This window comes from Scardinius erythrophthalmus (genome assembly GCF_964197995.2).
Source record: "Scardinius erythrophthalmus genome assembly, chromosome: 15".
NCBI classification, from domain to species: domain Eukaryota; kingdom Metazoa; phylum Chordata; class Actinopteri; order Cypriniformes; family Leuciscidae; genus Scardinius; species Scardinius erythrophthalmus.
The window spans coordinates 36,911,736-36,935,024 of NC_138235.1; the positions used below are offsets into that span (position 1 = coordinate 36,911,736).

The 23,289-nt window shown below is 37.1% G+C and overlaps 1 protein-coding gene across 1 annotated transcript in view; it reads right to left on the minus strand.

Moving 5' to 3' along the window:
- vstm2la (V-set and transmembrane domain containing 2 like a) overlaps nt 1-18,253 on the minus strand; it is a gene marked incomplete at both ends in the record, with an annotated part of 66,210 nt that extends 47,957 nt beyond the window's left edge. Inside the window, one exon of the mRNA XM_081386123.1 lies at nt 18,136-18,253. Coding sequence (XP_081242249.1) covers nt 18,136-18,253 — 118 coding nt within the window. The remainder of the gene's footprint in view (nt 1-18,135) is intronic.
- Nucleotides 18,254-23,289: the final 5,036 nt, after the last annotated feature.

Sequence of the window (23,289 nt, forward strand, 5' to 3'; positions counted from 1 at the left end):
ATTAAAAACTGGATTTATCATCACAGGGGGACTTTAAAGTGACACAATTATGCTTTTTTGTACATTACCTCTCATGCCGTGTGTAATAAAGCTGTTTGTGAATGTAAAAGGTCTGCAAAGTTTTAAAGACCAAAGTGCAGATCAATAAAGTTATTGTGTCTTAAAAGAAAAAGAAAAATCGATTCTGAACTGCTGAAAAGAGTCGTCAGTAATTCCAGTCTCACTTACTGTTACAAACCTGCGTTGATCCTGTCATTGCACTTAATTTAACTACAGAAATCAGAGTCAAATTGATCATTTTATAAAGAAGCATCAAACTAAACAGCAAGGAATCAATTAAATTAGTGCTCTGGGCAGCGATTAATCACATCCAAAATAAAAGTTTGTGTTTATATAATATATATGTGTGTATTGTGTATAATTATTTTGTATATAAATACACACATGCATGTATACATTTAAGAAATATTTGCATGTATATATATTTACACATAATTTATATTATATATAAATATTTTATATATAAATAAAGACAAATATAAATATATATTTTTAAATATTAAATTATATATTTTTATATTTATATACATGCATGTGTGTCATACCCGTCATTCCGCTTAACTGGTTTGCGCCCAGTGGGATTTTTATTTTAAATATTAAAAATACGGGAGAAATACGGGAAAATATTTAAACGGGATGATAGCGGGATAGCAAAGTAAAATACGGGAGAATCCCGGGAAAAACGGGAGGGTTGACATGATGTGTGTGTATTTATATATACAAAATAATTATACACAGTACACACACATATACAGTATTATGTAAACACAAATTTTTTTTTTGGATGTGATTAATCGTTGCCCGGCACTGGTTTAAATATAAAGAAATTCCTCAATATGCCATTATGGGTATTACCCCAACAAATGCCATATTCTACACTTTCATAGCATTTTTTCCCCTACAAATCCATTTTCAACAAGGTTTCTTGCACCAAAAGCGGACATAATTTAGTTTTACATGAGTATTTTGCTAAGTAAGTTTGTACCGTCCCTTTAAATCGCGGTGAATTGCGCTTGAAACAGTCAGGGGTGAATCTCAGGGATGGTTCACGTCCTCTCGGCTTGTAAACATGTCTTGTTGCAATGACAGCATCAGCGTAAAGCATCGGTCTCGTGTCGACAGACCTGTCAGTGACCGTTCACCAGCGTCTGGACGACACCGCTTCACGAGCGACTGCCTCAGCCTTCGGGCGGCTCAAATCAGCTCACATCTCTCTCGCGCAACGCCTCATAAAGCACAATCTATAGCATAATGTCATGGGACAAGTACCAAGATAAAGAGAGACGCCGAAGCGCAGAAACAAGCACATCTCCAGCCCCGCGGCCACACCACACTCGTCATGTTTCACAGCCAAACCAGCTGCGCTCGGCATAATGAGTCAAACAACAAGTAAAACACATTTCATTATGCGCTTAGTGCTTTATATGGATCTAAAGCTTCTCCTTGTTGTTTATGATCACACTCTTCTCCCGTTTTCACCGGAACATTGCTGTTTTAAGCGCGTTTTAACACTTTTTCTGCATATAAATGATAAATTATCAGCATGTACGTTCGGAAATTGCTGTTATGGATCATAAAGCACGACTGTAAATAATATTTTATACAATTCTGGTGCATCTGACAGCCAGAAAGATGAATAAAAACATGGTGGCTCCCAAAATAGAGAAAACACTTGGTTACACTTTATTTTAAAGTGCCCGTGTTACAGTGGGATTTATGGACGCTTGTTTCCACCACAGAATGAAACGCTTTAAAAGATAATTGCGACTTTTTATCTCACATTTGCAAGTTTATATCACATAATTATGACTTTATGTCACACAATTCTAGAGATAAAAAGTCAGAATTGTGTGATAAAAAGTCGCAATTACCTTTTTTATTTTTATTCTGTGGCGGAAACAAGCTTCCATAGTAATTATACATGTACTGCGTAATATTAATCAACAACATGTACATACTATAGGGTTATGGTTAGGATTAGGGTTTGGTTGAGGGTTAGTTGCATGTAATTAAGCACAATTAATAGTAATTACTATACTAACTACATGTAACATATGTAACAAAGCAAATCCTTCTCCAGAAAATACTTCTACAAAATCTTCCTATCAAATACCTGGATTTTTTAGGAACACTTTATTTGAAGCCTGTTTATATAAGTCATCATAAAATACTTATTTCATCATAAAAAAAACTTTATCATCAATTGTATGTTCTCACAAATACTAACATATTCACTGTAATCAAGATCATGCTGTCTAGTCGTAGACTATAAGCTGATTTTCCCGGAAAGTGAGATCACAATACATATTTCTTGCAGCACAGCAACACTAGCAGACACAGTTTGTGGTTTGACTGAAAGCGATCTGAAGAGTGGAAAAGGAAGTTGGTCATTTTGAGGTGTTTAAACAATTATGGATGGGAATCACCTGTGACTAACCAGAAAGTGTTTCTTTGAAATTGAAAGAGTTTTTAGGTCTGAACTTGAGACCTAGGTACATATTCACTGTAATAAAGGTCTGGTCCATAAAGGTCTGAAAGGTCTAGAACTATAAAAAAATCATTTTAACATTTTAATGAATTAAAATAAAGCTGAAATGAAATAAAATATACATTTTTACACTGAAATGTAAAAAAATACTCAAATGAAAATTAAATTTAAGTGGAAAATAAAATAAGTTGAAGTGCTAATGTTACTAAAACTAAAAATGAAATAAAAATAAAGCTAACTAGAAATATTAGCTAACTAGAAATAAAACAAAGCTAACTAGAAATAATAAAAACCTAAAACTAGTAGAAATGACAAAAGCTGAAAATATACAATTAAAATGAAAATATAAAAACAAAAGGTTTAAAAATAATACTATATTAATAACACTGACTATAACACATGATCATTGTCAGGCGTTATATCATGTAATCAAATGCATTTCATTTTAAAGGTATAACCATGAATAGGTAAATATTTTCATGTGTTCGCATTATTACAGTTATTATGAAAATATATAGAGCATTACAATGTGCACAAGCCATCATACATCGGCTTCATATAGACGTGTTACTAAAATTCCCTCAAACACTTCCATAGGGATGACGGGTACAGGAAATGATGTCAGGAATCACAGATTCGAACTAGCACTAGTGATGATCACATTTTCAACGAGACAGCGAGAGATAAAGCGTGTGTGTGATTGTCTCAGTAACGTTCAGGACGAACGGCTGTCCTACATTCATCAGACACACACCAGATATCTCTCGTGCTGGCCATCGCTCGCGGCGCTCACACACTCGCGCTGAGTGTGTGTGTCTATCTTAACGCATTCAACATGCTCATATATGATGGAGAAGGCAAGGAAACACACACACACACACACACACACACACACTGGAGAATCATTAGTATGAGGAGAGAGGAGAGGAGAGGGGCAGAGAGATGAATTATTTAACGCAACGGCAACGAAATGAATAAACAAACAGATGAAGCGAGAGATGGCAGGCGCCCCCACTACACCCACGCCTGACAACAAACATCTTCCTGCACACACACACACACACACACACACACACACACTCTCTTACCAACACAGTCTAGCGTATATTGACAAAATCCAATGCACATCACAGGAAGAAACTGTCTGACTGAATAATCCCTGTCCAGTTTTTATAATGTGATAGTAGTTTATTTTCATTTATATGCTTCGTACATTAGGGCTGTCAATTTAACACGTTAATTTAGTTATGGGAAAAAATAACGTGTTAAATCATTAACGCACCCGCCACTTATGTAGTTTATCTTACATTTTGTATAGTTGATTGGTGACGAACAAGCCTATTAATACAGTTAGAACGACACTAAAATTCAGGATTTAGGGCCCTATTTTAACGATCTAAGTGCATGATCTAAAGCGCAGGGCGCAAGTTCACTTATGCCGTGTCCGAATCCACTTTGGCTAGTTTAACGACGGGAAAAATGGTCGGGCGCATGATCTAAAAGGGTTGTCCCTATTCTCTTAATGAGTAATGGGTGTGTTTTGGGACTTACGTGCAATAAACCAATCAGAGTCTCATCACCCATTCCCTTTAAATGCCAGTTGCGCTCGTGCCATGGCAGATTCGCTATTTACATGGAGGAATTTGATAGTGGAAAGACTGAAAGTGTCTCCAGAGCGCAAACGGATCTGCTCGTGCGCAAGCAGAACATCTGCGGGACAAGCCAGATTCACCATACCTTTATGTACACAATAATAATCTTTTACATTGCAATCCTTTTATTTTAAATATTTGGTATGTTTGTGTGCTACTGTGCGTCCCTGTGTGTGTAATAAGCAGAGTGTGTGTGTAATAAGCAGAGTGTACACGTGTTGTGGACCCGCCTATAGGCGCACATTACTAACGCGCTCATTAAATAACAAAAATATATATATATTTCGCCATTGACTTTAGAGCAGGTTTCAGTCGGTCAATGGCTCAGTCTAAATGCATTTGCCATTTAAACAACTTGGCGCAGGACATGAAAATGAAAACTGCGTCGGGCTGAAACTAGCAAAAAACACTTGCGTCATGCTTGTGACGTGTGCGCAGACTGTTGCATAGATATATACAATAGAAGCCGCCTTGGCTACGCCAGTTCAAGGAACGAGGCGACATCTAGTGTGTATATATCTATGCAACAGTCTGCGCACACGTCACACAATAGGAAGCGCCCGCGCCTTCAGATCACTTGGACGTGGCTGTGTTACAAGAGGTAAAAACGATATAAATACTGTTCGTTTTCTCACATAAACCGCTCGTTTCGTGTCTTAGGCCATCAATGTGTACTTACGATGGGGAATTGTTTAATTTGGACGATGGGGAATTGTTTTAATTTGGACTCTGTGCTTGTGTTTTGAGACAGTGACCATAGACCTGCATTGTATGACTGACAGACAAGAACGGTTTGACCTAAAAATATCAAAATTGAAACTACTGCGGAAACAAAGACACCTACATCTTGGATGCCCTTGAGGTCAGCTAAAACATACCAAAATTTAATTTCAAAGTGAACTATCCCTTTAAGGTTACCCATGCAAGTACGTCAAGTTACACTAAACGTTAGTTTCTGTTAGCAAAACAAAAGACAGAGACTGAGTGAACTCAATCTCACCGTCTTTAACTCAATAAAAGCAACAGGGCCGGTGTCTGTAACTCAGAATATCTGTTGTAAACGAGACAAAATACGTTGTTCGTTTTCCTATCAAAGCTTGTGGCAACCATAGACTGTACAAAACAAAACGCCAGCATCAACTTAGCCACACGTTAGTGTTGCATATCTGTTTACAAACTTTCAGATTATGCTGGCTCCATAATGTAACATAAAATGTGTTAGAAGTTTATTACGGGTTGCGAATTTGAGGTCGGACTGAACAATAGCCGCGTTTCCACTGTCGGGCCAGGGCCGGGGGTGCTAGTGCGTGCCAGGGCTAGTCGCGTTTCAACTGTCACTTTCGGGGCTTCCTCGGGGCCAGCGGCCATTCTGGCCCATTGAATACCTTGGTCCAAAGCGGGCCAGCTCGGGCTAGAGGAGTGGTTACGAACAGAGGTGGGGTTTACCTGAGTCTGGAGACGCCAGTGCCAGATGATTCTGTCAGTATTAAAGACTTTTAAAATAATTTACCTCAAAACTCACTTTCATGTTTGAATGCCTTCTTTTTGTGATCCGATGTGGATTCTGATCACCGTATAACATAAAATTATTTATACACGATGCAAGACTATGTATACGCTAACCATTACCATAGTAAACATGGTAAATATGAACGCTTGAAGAAATCAGACAAATCATAATGGCTATCACAATCCTGTTTTTACTTGATCTGTCAGTAGCCTACGTCTCGTCTCTTTATAGCGGACTATCATAAAATAAAGCAACTTTCTTTTCGGGAGCTTCCTCCGTTTCTGAAAATATAACTGTACTGGGAGAGAGTGCTAAAGCTAACGGTAAACCACTTTATTTCTGTGTGACTAATATGCAATTTTGACACAATTTAATTCATTGTGATCAATGTATCACATTTTATTGTAAACCTGTGGTAAAACATCGATACTTGGGTTTTAAATATTAAAGTAAATAACAAAAAATGCCAGCAAACGGTCGCTTTTATCATGTTTGTTTTGCGATCACGCTGTTTCTGTGATTTCTTTCTGATTAGTTTTCTGATAAACTTCCAGTTGTTGGTGAACTGATGGGTTAGTGTGAGGTTGTTCCAGAGAGGCGTGTTACTGGCGTGTTTTAGTGCAGCGCTGTGGAGCTTCTGGCCCGACAGTGGAAACACAGCAGATTTTGGGCTCGGTGCGCCAGGCCTTTAGCCCGGCACGGCCCTTTTAAAGCCCTCCCTCGCACTGACCCGACAGTGGAAACACGGCTATCGTAGGGACTGCAGCATCTTTGATGAGTAACGTTAGCTTCTTTGAAAAAACGGCGTTGAACTGTGCCTGATTGACGAAGCAAAAAACTGTGCAGAACAGACGGTTAAGGTCAAACTAAATTGCTGTAGTTTTCCGAATAAATAAACATTAGCCACTGGTCTCTAATATTAATGCTGTGTGATGACGGTGGGCTGAGCTCGGGGTGGGACTGAAGGCGGTGACTGAGTAGTAAGTCACAACGGCTCGTGAAAAAGCACAGCTTTATGCAGGCTGTGTGCATTTGTCTGTGGATGGACTGTTTTGTAACTCATAAGGTAGTCATGAAAAAAGCCAGGAAATTTCAGTTTTGACAATATGGGACCTTCAACCTAATCGAATGAATGAACGATTCAATGGCTTTAGACATTTACCGCCACCTACTGGCAGCTTTAGTCTCTTATTTAGAGTATTGCTTCAATCAATTTAAATCATATTCTTTCCATATTAATAAAACATTTACGGTATGGTCAACATTTATTCACGTTCATGGCCGTTGAAGCCTGAAAGTTTGTGTAATAAATTCTACGTTGAATCAAATAAAGTGTTTTTTTCTACTTACTGTAATGTCTATTTGATGCATTTCTCATTTAACATTAAAGGCGTCAACAAACATGTAGACTGCTTTCATCAGGTAGGCTGCCGTCTAAGATGCCTTCTATTGGCCAAATTCAGGCCACATCACATGTGTCCGTCACAGATACGGCAATCCCAGAATGCATTGCAATAAGCTCTGTGGAAAAAATGACATACGATTGTTGACAGAGTCAAGGGAAATTCCAGTTTTACTTTCAGAGCTGAAAAGTAAAATAAAAATAGTTTATCCATGCTGTGAAATTCAAATGCAACTTCAAGTGTGTGTGAAGTTTTCACATGTGCAGAGTTTTCCAATTCAGCCACTTCCATTTCTGTCAGGATGCTTTATATAGCAGATGCTGAATAACAACACATCTGTTTTAAAGACACAGACAAGGAAACTCTAGCAATGTCTTGGACTCTGCATTTGCATACTTCAGTAGAGCAAGCAGTGTTTCTGGTTTTATATAAATAAACTAGTGCTGGGCAACGATTAATCGCATCCAAAATAAAAGTTTGTGTATACATAATGTATGTGTGCACTGTGTATAATTATTTTGTATAGATATATAAATATATATATACACACACATGCATGTATATATTTAAAATAAATGTGTTATTTATATATAAAAATATTTATATATAATATACATTATGTATAAATATATATATAGAATATACATGCAAATATTTCTTAAATATATACATATGTGTGTGTATTTATATATACAAAATAATTATACACAGTACACACATATATATTATGTAAACACAAACTTTTATTTTGGATGCGATTAATCGCCCAGCACTAACTTACATATATATATATATAGAGAGAGAGAGAGAGAGAGAGAGAGAGAGAGAGAGAGAGAGAGAGAGAGAGAGAGAGAGAGAGAGAGAGAGAGAGAGAGAGAGAGAGAGAGAGAGAGAGAGATAGATAGATAGATAGATAGATAGATAGATAGATAGATAGATAGATAGATAGATAGATAGATAGATAGATAGATAGATAGATAGATAGATAGATAGATAGATAGATAGATAGATAGATAGATAATATATTACAAATATTTGATATATTGAACCTCACAAATGAAATCCAGCAAAATACCAGCCTGAAAGCACAATGGTAAACACAATCTAGTTTTCATAGTTTCCAACAGAAACTTGGTAGATATAGGCAAGAGCAAGCTTGTATAGTTATGTTCAAAATCGAGTCGTGCCAATCTGAATCAATTATATGGACAGATGAAATGTAATGGAATTACAGCTTCACATGACACCTTAAAAAGATGCTCAAAAACTGTGCAAATCATTATGTGGTTTAATATGTCCATCTGAATGTGTGTGGCTTCAGCATCAGTGGTGCTTTAAAGTGGACACATCTAAGCATGCCTTTCTCTAACAGGGCTTTGCTATTAATAATAAACAAGTATAGTATATCTAAATTAAAGCCAGCCAGTCAGACTGTGGTCAGTGATTCTGAGGAAGCTTCACTGAGACGGAGACCCGCTGGAGCATGTTAGCAGGTGGCGGCGCGAGTGTTTGGACAGAGCTTAGGTAACTGGCTGAGCGAGTGAATCTTGGGTTGTAAACAAAGCTAATTAAACAGGGTTATTTAACATTTTGCATCTTCATTTGTCCTCTTCTGTCTCAGTCGAGTCCCAACACGCGCCTCAATTAACCTGAACGTCTAAATGCCACGGGATCGTCTTCATCCTCGCTGCTGTTTCCTGTGGATTCAGCACTCCAAGGCAAACAAAAGACCAGTGCTGAGGAGAAAGACGTGTTGGAGAGTGTGTGTGTGTGTGTGTGTGTGTTTGGAAAAGACGTGGAGTTGAATCACTCATCTCTCCCGGTGCCAGCGGCTCCCCAGGAGATGTGCGACGGCCAGCCTGGCAGAAATGTGTCTAATGTGAGATAAGGTGGCACTCGACTGAGAATAACTCAGCGCTCGCTCTTTGCTCTTCACATCAAGGCAGGAGGGGAAGATGGCGGGCACAAAGAGAAGAAAGACTGAAACACAAGCCGCTTGAGAACAGAGAGAGAGAGAGAGAGAGAGAGAGAGAGAAGCAGAAAGAAATGGACTGGAATGAGAGACCGACAAGAAAGAAAGAAAGAAAGAAAGAAAGAAAGAAAGAAAGAAAGAAAGAAAGAAAGAAAGAAAGAAAGAAAGAAAGAAAGAAAGAAAGAAAGAAAGAAAGAAAGAAAGAAAGATAAAAAGAAAGAAAGAAAGAAAGATGGAAAGAAAGATAGAAAGATAGAAATAAGATAAAAAGAAAGAAAGAAAGAAAGAAAAAAGAAGGAAAATGAAAAACAAAGAACATGAACAAAAAGATGTGTATTTTTCCTATATAATTTATTATAATCTGTATATACACATTGAATATATATATATATATATAATAAATGATTTAAGATATACTGTATATAAATAAATAAATATATATAAATATATATATATATATATATATATCAATTAATTATATTGGATATATATACACACAATTAATATATTTCTTATTTTCTAAATTCTATATATATTCTTCTTTCCTTGTTTTTTCTGATTTCATATAATTAACTTTTAATATACTTCAGCGATGGTGCTTTATCTGTGAAACAGTTTCCACGATTAATTAAAAAATATTATTTTTGTTAATACAGCATGTTTAAAAGATAAAAAATAATGATATAGGCTACACACACACACACACATATATATAATTTAATGCCTAATTTGAGAGTCTCAAACTTTCCTTCAGATCGATTAGATTTTGATTAGATCTCAATCATCTAGAGAATTAATTCACAGACAGTCTCGATCATAAACACTGCAGAACATCTGCTGAACGCTGTTACTCGACAGGGAATGCTTTAGCTTCACACTACAGATGAGCAAATACTGTCGAAATGACATCGTCCAGATGTAAACACACACCATTAGTACATGCGAAACAGACCGAGTGAGAGAGAGAGAGAGAGAGAGAGAGAGAGAGAGAGAGAGAGAGAGAGAGAGAGAGAGAGAATCTTTTTTTATTTAATTTACCTATTATTATTTTCTGTACTAAATGTTCTAAATCATTTTCTATAGCCCCTTTCACACAGAGATCCCGGAAAATACACGGATAAAGTGACCCGGGATTTGACCCGGGTTCGTTTGATTTTGGTTCATTCACACTGCCAGTGATTTTCTGGAATCAGAGAGTGCGTAAAAATCCCGTAAAGACACGTGACATCGATGTGACTTGTAATGTCTCAGCAGCGTCTTAACTTTGCTTATTTGCTTACGTCTTAACTTTGCTTATGCTTTTTTCTCTGATTCGATCATAAACTTTACGTACCGCATTTTTACCGCAAACTTTACGCATTACGTTTCACAGTCATCACTACGACACGGCATTATTATGGCTTTTGTTCACACAGCGCGCGTTCCGGGACTGAACACGGCAAAGTTACTGGGTCCTCAACCCGGCATCAATCCCGGGTCGCGTTTGCATTCACACAGAAGGCGTTCTGGCAATTTTCCGGCAATTTTCCGGGATCATCGCGCTGTGTGAAAGGGGCTTATGTTGTTTTGATGCTTTGACAATACAAAATATATATTTTTTTTCATGCCAATAAAGCTTTCTGAATTGAGAGAGAGAGAGAGAGAGAGAGAGAGAGAGAGAGAGAGAGAGAGAGAGAGAGAGTAAGACATTTATAGATATTATAGGAGAGAGATTATCTTTTTTATTATTATTTTCTGTACTAAATGTTCTAAATCATTTTCTATGTTGTTTTGATGCATTGACAATACAAAATGTATTTTTTGTCATGCCAATAAAGCTTTCTGAATTTAATTCGAGAGAGAGAGAGAGAGAGAGATAGAGACATTTATAGATTTTAGAGGAGAGGGAGAGAGAGAGCGAGAGAGAGAGAGAGATAGAGAGACATGGTGTTCTGTCACGATGTTAACGGATTGATTCTCGTTAAGTGATATAAATGAGCATCTCTCTTCAGACTGTCTGAGCTTTAAGCACAACACAAAGACTTCAAGAGCGGTGCGGAAAAATAAACTTCAAATCCTCCCACAACATTCCGACTAATGCATCCCAATCCTGGCTCATGGGAAGTGCCCAGTGCTCATCCTCAAAAGCCTCGCTTCGATCTCGACAGTGGCTCATGTCCAAGTGTGTGGACGGAGACGGAGTGTGTCGAAGTGTGTAAAACTAGTCCTGTTCAAAATTTACCAAGCTACCAATCTAAACAGAATTTTTAGGCATAATAATTGCGCTCCCAACAAAATGCATGGCTGATATATATATACGCTATGGAAAAGGCAATCCCAGTATGCATTGCAACATGAGAAATTTTTTTTTATGCAAATTAACAAATGAAATTGCATGTAAAACCTTTAGGTTGAGTTGGTCATGTGACTCAGAGCTCCTCTATGAATGGCTGAGCTCTACAGAAAAGTGTTTCTTGTCTAATTAAACCAGTTTCAGGCCAGTTAAACTTGCCCAATATGTGTGTGCTGTCCGTTAGAGCAGCATGTCGTTAGCTTAGCAACATGCCAACTTCAGACTGTGGTGTAATCAATGCAAGCACGTCAAGGCTCCTGTGTTCTTCTCCAGAGAGAGCGCTAATGAGCTGATGCAACCATTCATATCACTCACTCACTGCAGTTAGGGTGCCGTCTGTGTAGGCTGCTCACTACTATCACTCTAGTGCACTGAAATGGCCACCATGTAAAAATGCCCACATCATCACTATATTCACTTACCAGAAATTTTAGACGTTTTCTTCACTCTCAAACCATCGGAAATGGAGGATGAGCACATGATTCATGATGACACTGAATGAAGATGATGGACAAAATCATATTAGAGGAATGATACAGGGAACTGGAGCAGAATGAAAGACTAAAAAAAGAAAGAAAAAAAATTAATGACAGAAAATATGCAAATTAAAATACAATATTATAGGGTGAGTTGGTCATGTGACTTAGAGCTTCAGTCTGATTGGCTGAGCTCTAAAAAATGTACGGTCACATTAAATGCTGTGATCTTACATGATTGCACCTACAATCAATGTGTCCAGAAGCCTTAAATGATCAAGGTAGTCATTATAAAATGGATATTATGACACTATAATGCACCTCAACTGGAAACACACAGTTAAATGTATTATAAGACAATAAATTAAGCTCCATGATTATTTACATGCCCATGTTCTGTAGCATATTTTCCAGAGGTAAACTGTGTGCGAGGTGTAAAATCCACTCAAGAGTCATTCAGACGTGTTGAACGCAGCGGAAAAGACTGAACGAGCATCGAAACAAGCGCCATCCGATGAAGAACAACCAGCCAGAGCGGCAGGTGATGTCAGTGGTCATTGTTTTGAGTGATGGCTAGAGAAATGAAGTGTGTGTGTGTGTCCTCATGAACACATCACTGCTGATGCTTATTAGTGTTCGCTGACTGCAGCTGTTTCTTCAGAGTAAATAAACCAGTAATAAACTTGTTAAAAACACCAATGAACATGAACTGCAGAGGTTTAACTCGTACATGCACAGGCCAGCTTTGTGTTCATTTTGTATATATTAGGGTGGCCCAAAAAAACTTTTTTCTCTTTTCTCCCAATTTAAACCCTGCATTTTGGTCTACCACCAGTTTAAGTTATCACATAAAAAAATTGGCTAAATTAAATTATATTTAGGGGTTGCACAAGACAAAAGAAAAATCACCTATATCACTTGATTAGCAGTATATAAATATATCTGCTGAAATATCCATCTTTATGTTGTTTATTCCTTAAACTTAACATGGAGCTACATAATAAAGGACATAAAAGCATAAACTGCAACTTATTTGGTACATATTATAGAGAACTTACCATTTTAATAGTGAATATTATTACACAACAAACTTATACTAATGTATTTTTACAAGTCTGTTCAATTTGCTAATTCAGATGGAGAATTGGCAATACCTTTGACAACAGTGCTTTTGTTTGAGTCAGGACAGATTCTCTGTGGCGTTTAACCAGCTGTAGTAAGAATTGTTTCTGTTCTTCTGATTTGGTTAATATAGCATTAAAGCATTAAAGTCCTGTATCAACTTGATGCCCCTTTCTGCTGTGTCATTCACACCTTTTAGGGATTGAACTATCGTCTACTCTCTTCACATGTGAATTCCTCATTTTCCGTGTTTGTAAGAACGACTCTGGTAGGCCAAGAATTGTGAAGAATGAATTTGTATTCATTGTCACAAAATTGCTGAGGGTCTTCTGTTCATAGTTCCCATTAGCATCAAGTCGGTGAGGTGGATCATCTGATCCTTCTTTCTCGCGCATGTTCCTCACTTATATATATACACCAGATTGCAGGGACAAGCAATGTAATAATCTGACACGGCTTTGCCATTTAACATTGTTTAAGTGAAAATTCTCAAAACTTCAAGGGGCTTGTGCAACCTCTAAATCATCTTCAATTTAGCTGAAATTTTAACCCTATTCCTTTTGTCTTTATGGTCCATGTTTGCAAGGTTCATAGAAATGATCACTTTATTTTTTTTGCCTATTTTTATGGGCCACCCTAATAATATATATATATATATATAAACATAAACAATTGTGACGTAGAAGACTACATCTGACACAATAAAGACATAGAAACAAACTGTGGGGTAATAAAAATAAAAATAATATCCCATTAATATTTGTAAAGCACATTTGTTCACATTGTTGTGGTATTTGCTGCACTAATTTCAATCCATGCTGATTTTGTTTAAAAAAATAATAATGATATAAATAAAATAAAAAACTCATTTGCCCAGACAGCATGATTCATTTGTTATAAAAAAAAAAATTATTGGTCATTAAAAGAATGCAAAAATATTAATGGTTGAAAAAAAGTCTTAATTTTTATGCATATATATATGGTTTTCTTCTGATTTTGGTGTGAAATATGGCCTAAAAAAATTCTCATTAGATTTACCTTTGTATTTCAGTTACACAAACAGAACAATAATCTCATGATATCACATAGCAATAGCAATAGCGAACTGGCTTTGAAAGCATAAGATCCCACCGTCCCTTCAGAGTGTCTCCAAAACCACGTCTCCTTCAAAACACATGAAGAGACGGCGTTAGACTATCTCATGTCTCAAAGCATATAACATTACAATAATAATAACACAAACAACTTGAAGAGCTCTGACCTGTACACCTGACTGCTGCAGATTCATTTCACCGTTGATAGTGTTCACACACTGTCCGCTGTACAGCTGAAATAAACTTCACTGAATCATTTTCCTGTTATTACTGTGAAGCTGCTTTGATACAATCTGCATTGTATAGAGCGCTACATAAAAAGGTAATTGACTTGCGTCTGAGGACGTGAACAGCTCCGAGTTGAACGTCACAGGCCGAATGCAATGATTGGACGAACATTTTTCTGACCAGAGACTATCATGGAAATTATATGTGCATTTTTCTAATGTTTATACCACTTCTATTAATGATTTCTATCAGAGAAAGAGAGTTTCAAACGTGTTTATGAAAAACATTGCCTATACTCTGCCTTTAAGCATCTATGAGAAGACAATCTCCAACGGTCCCACAGCTTTTAACAAAATGACTTTCTCCATCCTCGCTGGGCCTTGATCTTCTGTAGCAGATCACGATCAAGCGCTTCACCCGGACACACACTGAGAGGAGAAACACAACGCTCCACGGAGAATTAGAGGAGCTGAGATGAATCAACGGGTCACTGTGAGACCGCTGAACGGCCAAAGACAAAATACTGTTCCCTGACCAGCCAAGAGAGATTCCCACTCAATACACACCTTAGTCCAAACCTGCATTATCTACCTGTAGTCTGGAAAAAGTACAAAAAAATAATTAAATAAATAATTAATTTCATATAATTCATATAATGAAATAATTCATTTTTGAGGACCTTATGATTCACCAATCAAACTCTTTGAAAGATCAAGTCTGGAAAACCACCACCAAACAAATTATAAATAAATGTAAAATAAGTTATCATAAATAAATACATAAATATTCAAGATCAATGCTTAAAGTCTGGGAAACCACCAAACATAAATATAGAAATAATCAATAAATAATGTAAAATAAATTAAATAAAAGAATAAATAATATTCTAAACAGAATTGATTTGTTTTTAAGGATATTGGGATTCACAAGTCAACCTCTTTGAAAGATCAATGGTTAAAGTCTGGAAATAAATTAAATAAAAACGAGCATAAAAATACATTAAAACAAATCAACAAAATAAAAGAAAATATTCGGAATAATTTATTATTCACAAATCAAAACCTTTGAAAGATCAATGCTGGAAAACCACAAAATATAAAAATACACAAAAAGATAATTAACAAAAATAAATACTGTAAAATAACTAAATATTCTGAAGAATTTGTTAGTTTTTGAGGATTGTATGATTCACAGATCAACCCTTTTGAAAGATAAATGCTTAAAACCAAAAAAAAAAAAGAATTCAATAAATAATGTAATATAAATTTTAATAAACGACAAAAATAAATATTCTGAAGAATTTATTTGTTTTTTGAGGATCTTGATCTTACGATTCACCGATCATCAGAATCTTATCCGCCAATCAATAGAAAAGGTCCAGAAGAACACAAAAACTAATAAATAAAGTACATAACTTTTCTGATGAACTTTTTGAGGATCTTAAGATCCACCGATCAAACTTTGAAAAATGAATCAACATGAAACCACATTCACAATCCAAAACAAGACAGTCAACGAGGATTTAGAAAAAAAGTAAAGAACGGCACTTGATTTTTATAAGACCAGGAGGCGTTGTCGTGTATTTTACACAAGTGAATATTGAATTCATGTTGACTACCACATCTTGAAGACAGGCAGCACTGCCATGACTCCAGCAGAAGACGAAGGACAACCGGATGTTTAGAAACACTGTGTGTGTGTGTGTGTGTGTGTGTGTGTGTGTGTGTGTGTGTGTGTGTGTGTGTGTGAATTAAAACTCTATTGGCATGGAAAATGAGATTCCTCTTTCCGCTATTGCTATTCATCTGATGTGTGCTGCTCTGCGGCGAGGTCTGCGCTCTTTGTTTCATTACTGTGAGGTCAGAGGAAAACAGAGGTTTTAAGATGTTGTTGACATTAATTAAGCCTCGTTACCGCAGGCCATACGGCATTCCCAGCGGCAGGGGAACTAACGCACAGGTATTGAACACGAGCACGGTAAGCTGTCCATCACTCCAGAGACGCTGGAACCAGTTCTGTTTGAGATCACAAATGAACAATAGCACAATCAGGTCGAGCTAATTGGGTGAATCTCACCACAACATGGCCAGTCAGAAGGGAAAACAATGCAGTTTTATTTTGCATTAAGAAAATGGAGTCTATTGTTTTGCATTATGGCTATTTTCCAGACAAACAAGCCTTCTTGAGTAGAAAACCAATGGACTTAATGGGCCTAAATTCATATCCACCCATAAACACTTGAGTGAATCAACAAATAATGATCCTAATCTTTCCATAAAACTATTTGAAGGAAACAATCTTAGTTTTATTCCAGTGCAGTCTGATCTTGCCAATCGTCCACTATAAATCCATCCTAAGATCATACAAAAGTCCAGGCCTCCATGTCATCAGCACACATTCAGATCCGTTTCCCGATCCTACTACATCGGCCCTCTTAATATTCCTCATGAATATCAGCTCTGATCACATTCTGCCCTTTAATTTCATGGTGAGCGACCCACAATTCAGCGTGTGAACTCTTTCATCAGCATGATGCATGCCTGGGTTCATCAGCACTGCTTTATTTAATGCATTAGTCATCTATTGTTCATGCAATTGAAAAAAAACTTCTTAAATGAATACAGAATAGGCATTTATGAAATATCCATTCCACTTCCCAATGCATATATAGTTTGAAGAATGTTCGATATCCAGTCACTATAGAACAAAAAATATGAGTCAAGAAATACACATAATGATTTTTTTTTCTACTTCTTTTTCAGATGCAAATAAGAAATAGGCCTATTTTTTAAATCACATGCAACTTAATTTGGCTAAAAAGGAAGACATTTTAAGTTCACTAGGAAAGCATTGCAAAGCAGTGCTATGGTATAACCCATAAAATAAGTGAAAACAATATGAAGCTATGAATATGATAATTATTAACCAACATCTTATACCATCAAGGTTAAAAATTACCACATAATTTCAAATATGTTTTCGCAGACACTACATCAATACAATGATATTCTTTAAAACACCTAAAACCAAATAAACACCATGAATATGGCAATCATTCAGTATAGTTCATGTTAAAGTAGCCTACCATAGTCCTTTTTTATCAAAATAAAAAGTAATAGAACGGAAACATCTTATTTTAACCATTGCAATTCCGTGTTTTTAAAGACTACCAATATGACATCGCCTCTACAATAATTATTAAATTACCTTTAAAAACACTATTATCATAGCTGACCCATATATCTGGACATTACCATAAAGCTTATACCATGGTATTTTTGGATATAAATACAGTAACCATTCAGTGCCACAGGATAGATCAACATTTAACACCATTAGTGAAACAGAACAGCCACAGGACTTTGGTTAAAAAGCCACAGAATGGAAACACCATGTTTTAACTATGATAATACCATATTTTAGATTAGTAGCCTACAATATATAATGGTATTGTTTGAAATACCTTATAGTAGCCTATATGAATATGTTCCACAGTATCCTACCAAGCAATTACCACCTAATACCAATTATGTCAATAGCACGATATTCGTTGAAGTTGTACCTTAAAGTACCATGGTATATAAGGTAATTATCCCGTACCATGCTATCACCATCAAATACCATGGTACCACCTGTCAATAACCACAGTGCAGTTGTGTGGTCTGTATGAGATGAACTGCTCTGCGCATCTCCATCATTGTTCCGTTTGCGCGCGTTTCGGCTTCAAATTACACCCGTTACGAACCTCAAACCCGTGAGTCTTCGAGTATAGAACCAGATCGATCCCACAAATCTTACCGTTACTGGAGATGTGGTTCTCCACGTCGTCGCTTCCAGCTTGTCTGAGACTGGCACTAAGTTGGATATAGAGTCCCATACAATGTAAACTCCTCAGAATCACTCCAAACGCGCCCATCACTGCTCCCTGTAAAACACTCTCTCACATCAGGTGAAAATATACGGCTTTAAGAGATAGATCCAGGTGTGGTGAGTGTTTACTGGTGGTTTTTGTGTCCCTGGTGGCAGCGGCAGGAGAGGATGAGAGGAGGCTGTGTGTGTTTGCAGTCGCCCACTGATGCGATTTGATTCTCCGCGAAGAGAAACTCCCCGGATCTAACCAACGCGGCGGAGGGATGCAGCACCGGGAGTGGGAGTGCGGCGGCTGTCATTAGGCAATTTCAATCAGGCGGAATAATATTACGAAGAGAATTTTTACAGTGAAGCGTCGCGCAAACGGTCAAAAATCAACGGTCATCGCTGGTGGCGGTAAAATTCCACTTGACAATGTTTCTGAGGTAAATGTAACTTATTGAATGTTCAATATCCAGGCACTATGGCTAGAACAAGAAATGTTAATCCTGAAATGCACATGATGGTTTTTTCCTAGTTCTACCTGCTTTTTCTGTGACTCAAATAAGAAATAAGCCTATTTTTGAAATCACAGCATCTAAATGCAAATGGCGTAGCGCAAACGGTCAAAGATCAACGTCATCGCTGGTGGCGGTAAAATTCCATTTGAAAATGTTTCTGAGGTAAATTTAACTTTAAATGTAGAGGGCTTTTCAGTAATCAACAAGTACTGTATGATATTGTTGGCAGCAAAAAAATTATTAATTTTTTTTCTGCATCTTGGACTGAGCACAACTGCTGCTGCTTACTCCACATTGTATTACTGAATACTGCCTATTTTATAAACATATTGTGTTAAACAATATTTAAAATGGAATGATAAATATTTCAAACAAGTGTTGTCCAACAAGTCGTATGCCTTCTGAACTTATTGCATTACCTCATGATGTTTAGTGGAAGGATGATTCATCTGGGTAGAGGACCTGTGCCTGACTGGCTGATTAACAGAAGTAATTAGTCAGATAAAAGGGATGGTTCACCTAAAAATTAAAATGTCATCATCAACTAACTTTATGTTGTTCCACTTCCAAGCCTGTATGACGTTTGTCGTTCCTCACAAAAGATGATAATATCTCAGAGAGGCAAATATTTGTAATTACATGAGGATGAGTAAATGATTTTTGTGTAAACTAACCGTTCATTTACATTGTGCAATTGTGTCTTTAATACATCTACATTTTGCAATCATTACATTGTTATAACTATCAACTAACTATAATAATCACTGCATGTTAAATGCAAAAAGTCAAATATCATATTACTGATTGAATGAGTAATTAAATGATGAAAAAACATTACCAATAGGCCTTTCACCAGGCTGAAAATGGAAGGTGAAGTAAAGTATATTATATTGCGGAACACAATAATCACAGTGAAAAAGCAGAAAATGCATATAATGTGTTGTACACAGAAAAATTATAGTAGCCTAGTATGCTATTCTGAACATAGTCAATGATGTAAAGGCTGTTTAAACTCACTTAACACAAATATAATACGTACAGAATATTTAGTTGTATACCAAACTTTTACTCAAGTAAAAATGCACAACAGTGATTTTTTTCTTCTCTCTTTAAGGATTGTGAGAAAAACAAAATGCATTCATTACATTTAAACCCAGAAGTTTGACAGTTGAATGTGACTAAAAAGGCCAGTGGTTTTCATGCCTTCACAACATGACATTATCTTAAAAATGGCTTTTGGATACTATATATGTGTACCATATATACACACATATATACATACATACATATATACGTACACATACACACACACACACACACACACACATATATATATATATATGAAAGTATATGGTAAACAATACTATACAGTATATAGGAAGCACCTTGACACCTCCACTACTTTTTGTAAAGATAAAAATCATTTTACATGTTTTTTTGGGGGAGATAAATACTTAGGGAATGCTACTATTAAGTTCTCACTGACCTACTTACTGACTCAATCCAACCTTTCCCTGTGACCTGCACAATACTGGGACTATAAAGTGGAAATAAAAGAACATTCCCGCCACAGGTTCGTATCAATTTAGCCGATGCAAAGAGGTGAAAATCAGCGCTCGCCGAGCTCAACTCAATCACTCATAAAAAGACAATTATTCCGAGCTCTCTGGGCTGTGAAATTGCTGTTGAATCACCGTTAGCGCGCCGGTGTCATAATCACTGATAAGAGATGCGTGCTGGGATACCTGCCCTTCCCGTCAATTCAAAATGCAAATAACGATCCCAAGTTTTATATGGGTGATTTCAGAGGAAGGGAGGGTGGAAGCAGATGTTGCTCTGCGTGAGTCGTTGCGGCCTCGGCAAACCAACCAGACGAAAGTGATTGGCATTTGCTAGCGACAAGCTTGGCTACGGTAATGAGCATGTCCTTGAAGCGCGCCAGGCGCTCGCCCTGTTCTCTACTTACCGCTCATTTGCATTGCAAGTTTGATGCGTTGGCAGAGAGGCATCAATAATGTTCTCAGCACACACTATTCATCATGATGTACAATTCAACAGATGGGTAACTGTCGCACATCACCTCCTCCAATTGTCGGGATTCCTCTACAGTATTTACGCCTCCCTCTCTGAAAACCATCTCCCTGGTAACAGCGAGAACTAGCGGGAAATCACTGACCTCCAGAGACGCGGGGAAATACAGAGATCTCACAAATAAAGCTGTGCTACGCCAATAGAAGCACGGAAAGGACAGCCAAAGAATATTTAATATGCCAGGAGCATCAGCCGGGAGCGGGGAAAAGTGGAGCTCCTCCGAGGACAAGGCCGATGGATAAACAAAAGAGAACGTGCGGAGAAAGAGTCGGAGAGATAATGACTCTTGTGCACTTGTCCCGGGGATAAAGGACAGGGAGTTATCACGGAAAACGACAACGGGCCGGAAAACAAGGGCCTTTGACTGGTTCAACTGGTGAATGTACAGTCAAACCAAAACGTATTCAGACACCTTCAACATTTCTCACATTATCACAGTTTATTCGCTATGGTTTAGAAAATGGTAATAAATTATGAGTTATGAAATCAGTTGATATGTCACTGGTTTTGTCCGTCCTTCTGTTAGACTGTCTCACTGATGAATTATGATGAATATCTGTCAGCTGTTAAATTTAACTACACAATTAGATAATACCAGTTTAGATCAAACAATCACCAATCAATGCTTCATTTTGTTCAGTCTGTGTGTGAAAAGAGCATTAGCAATTAAAGACAAAACACTTCAGCAAAACATGCTCAGGTCAAAGTGTCTAAACAATTATTGGTCCCAAATTTGTATAGATTTTACTGCTGAAGATTTTTTGGGTATAATATGTCACAGTTTACTTTATTTTGCTATCTTCACAGTGTCCTGCACCCACTAGTAAAAAAAATATCAAAAATGATATCTGGTGTCTGAATGGTTTTTGTTTTGACTGTAGGAGCGATTGGAAGCCGGTGTACGGCGAGCGATGACCACAGGGGCCTCGAGCTGTCGATGTCTGATAAAGTGCAGCTGTAATGAGACTGAGGCACTTAATTAGCTGGAGAAATGCAGCACCACGTCAAACGAAGCCGATTCATCAAGGCCCCGGAGCCACACGAGATGTTTTTGTTACTACAATAATAATTTCCCTTCATAATGTCTGTGTTAAAGTGGTGGCCCTCCAGTGAGTATAAATCCAACGTAATGGCCCCCCGTTCGCCCTGTCGAAGAACTCCTCTGGATTGATTAAATTTGGCTTTAGAGCTTTAACAATCATTCTCAACCTTCAGCTGAAGACTGTCCGTACCGAAGGAGAGCTTAGTAAGCAAACTGTCTCTATACGGCAGAACGTTTCCCTGGCCGCCGCGATACATACGCTAACCCCCGCGGGAGAGAGAGAGAGGCAGGGATTGTAAATTAACAAGGGGATGTAAGAGAGGTTTGAAAATGAGAGTTGTAGCATCTTCACGCTAGCTCAGCAAGCCTGCTATTAGCAAGGGATTTTGAATCTCTGGCTCATCGCCACTGGACAAACATCTAATTAATGGCCATTAGAATCACAGCAGCCAATTCCTCTAATGGAAAGAGAAAGATCAAATCTACAGCATGGAAATTAACACTTAACAACTGCAACATATACATACATATATACATACATATATATACATATATATATATATATGCAATGTTTTGTGCCATATACATTTATATATTAAATATTCCTGTGGCTCAAACAGTAAAGCATGGTGCTAGCAATTTTATATACTGTATGTTACACATCTTCTAACAACATTTCAGGGTTCCCAGAGTCAAGAGAAAAATCTGAAAATATTAGGAAAATTAAAACTCACCAAATCACTAAGTAATACTCTCTTAAAAAATATATATATATTTCAGCAAACAGAAACAAAAGCAAAAGTATCACTATTAACAGTCCTAAGCACATAAATATAATGTTCTCATTATAATTTTATGTGGCCTATGAGACAGACTTGCGCTGCACTTTACTGTATTTCCTTTTTTGAAGTGATTTAAATCATATTCCATCAAATCACAACCAATTGGAAACATCATAGAAAACTTATGAAAATATATTGGTCAAATGCGGGAACCCTGAAATGTACCTTCAGCAGATTAGCTTAGCTATTAAGAAGCCAAATATGATTTTTTTTGGAAATCCAGAACTCCATGTGGTGAGACATTCCCCACTGAAACTAAAATAAGAGAATAAAGAAAATTAGAAAATGCCGATATAACGAGAAAATAGAGAAACATACAGTTTCATGGCCAGTAAAATCCACCAGAATTATTCTTTTTTTGGCCCCTAGATCCATATAAAGAGACCTAAATGATCAAGTGATAAACAAAAGACTTGAAAACATAGAATTCTTCGCTTAATTAGCTTACCGCAGGAGCGCTGGAGTGGAGAAAAGAGTCATAAACATTACATTTTCCTAAATGATGTTTCAGCACCAGAGTTGTTCCCTGCCTGAACTGGTCCAATGAGTCATTAAGTCTTGTGGAAGGTGATGTATGAAATCTAGCAAAGGAAACAGCACCAAGAAA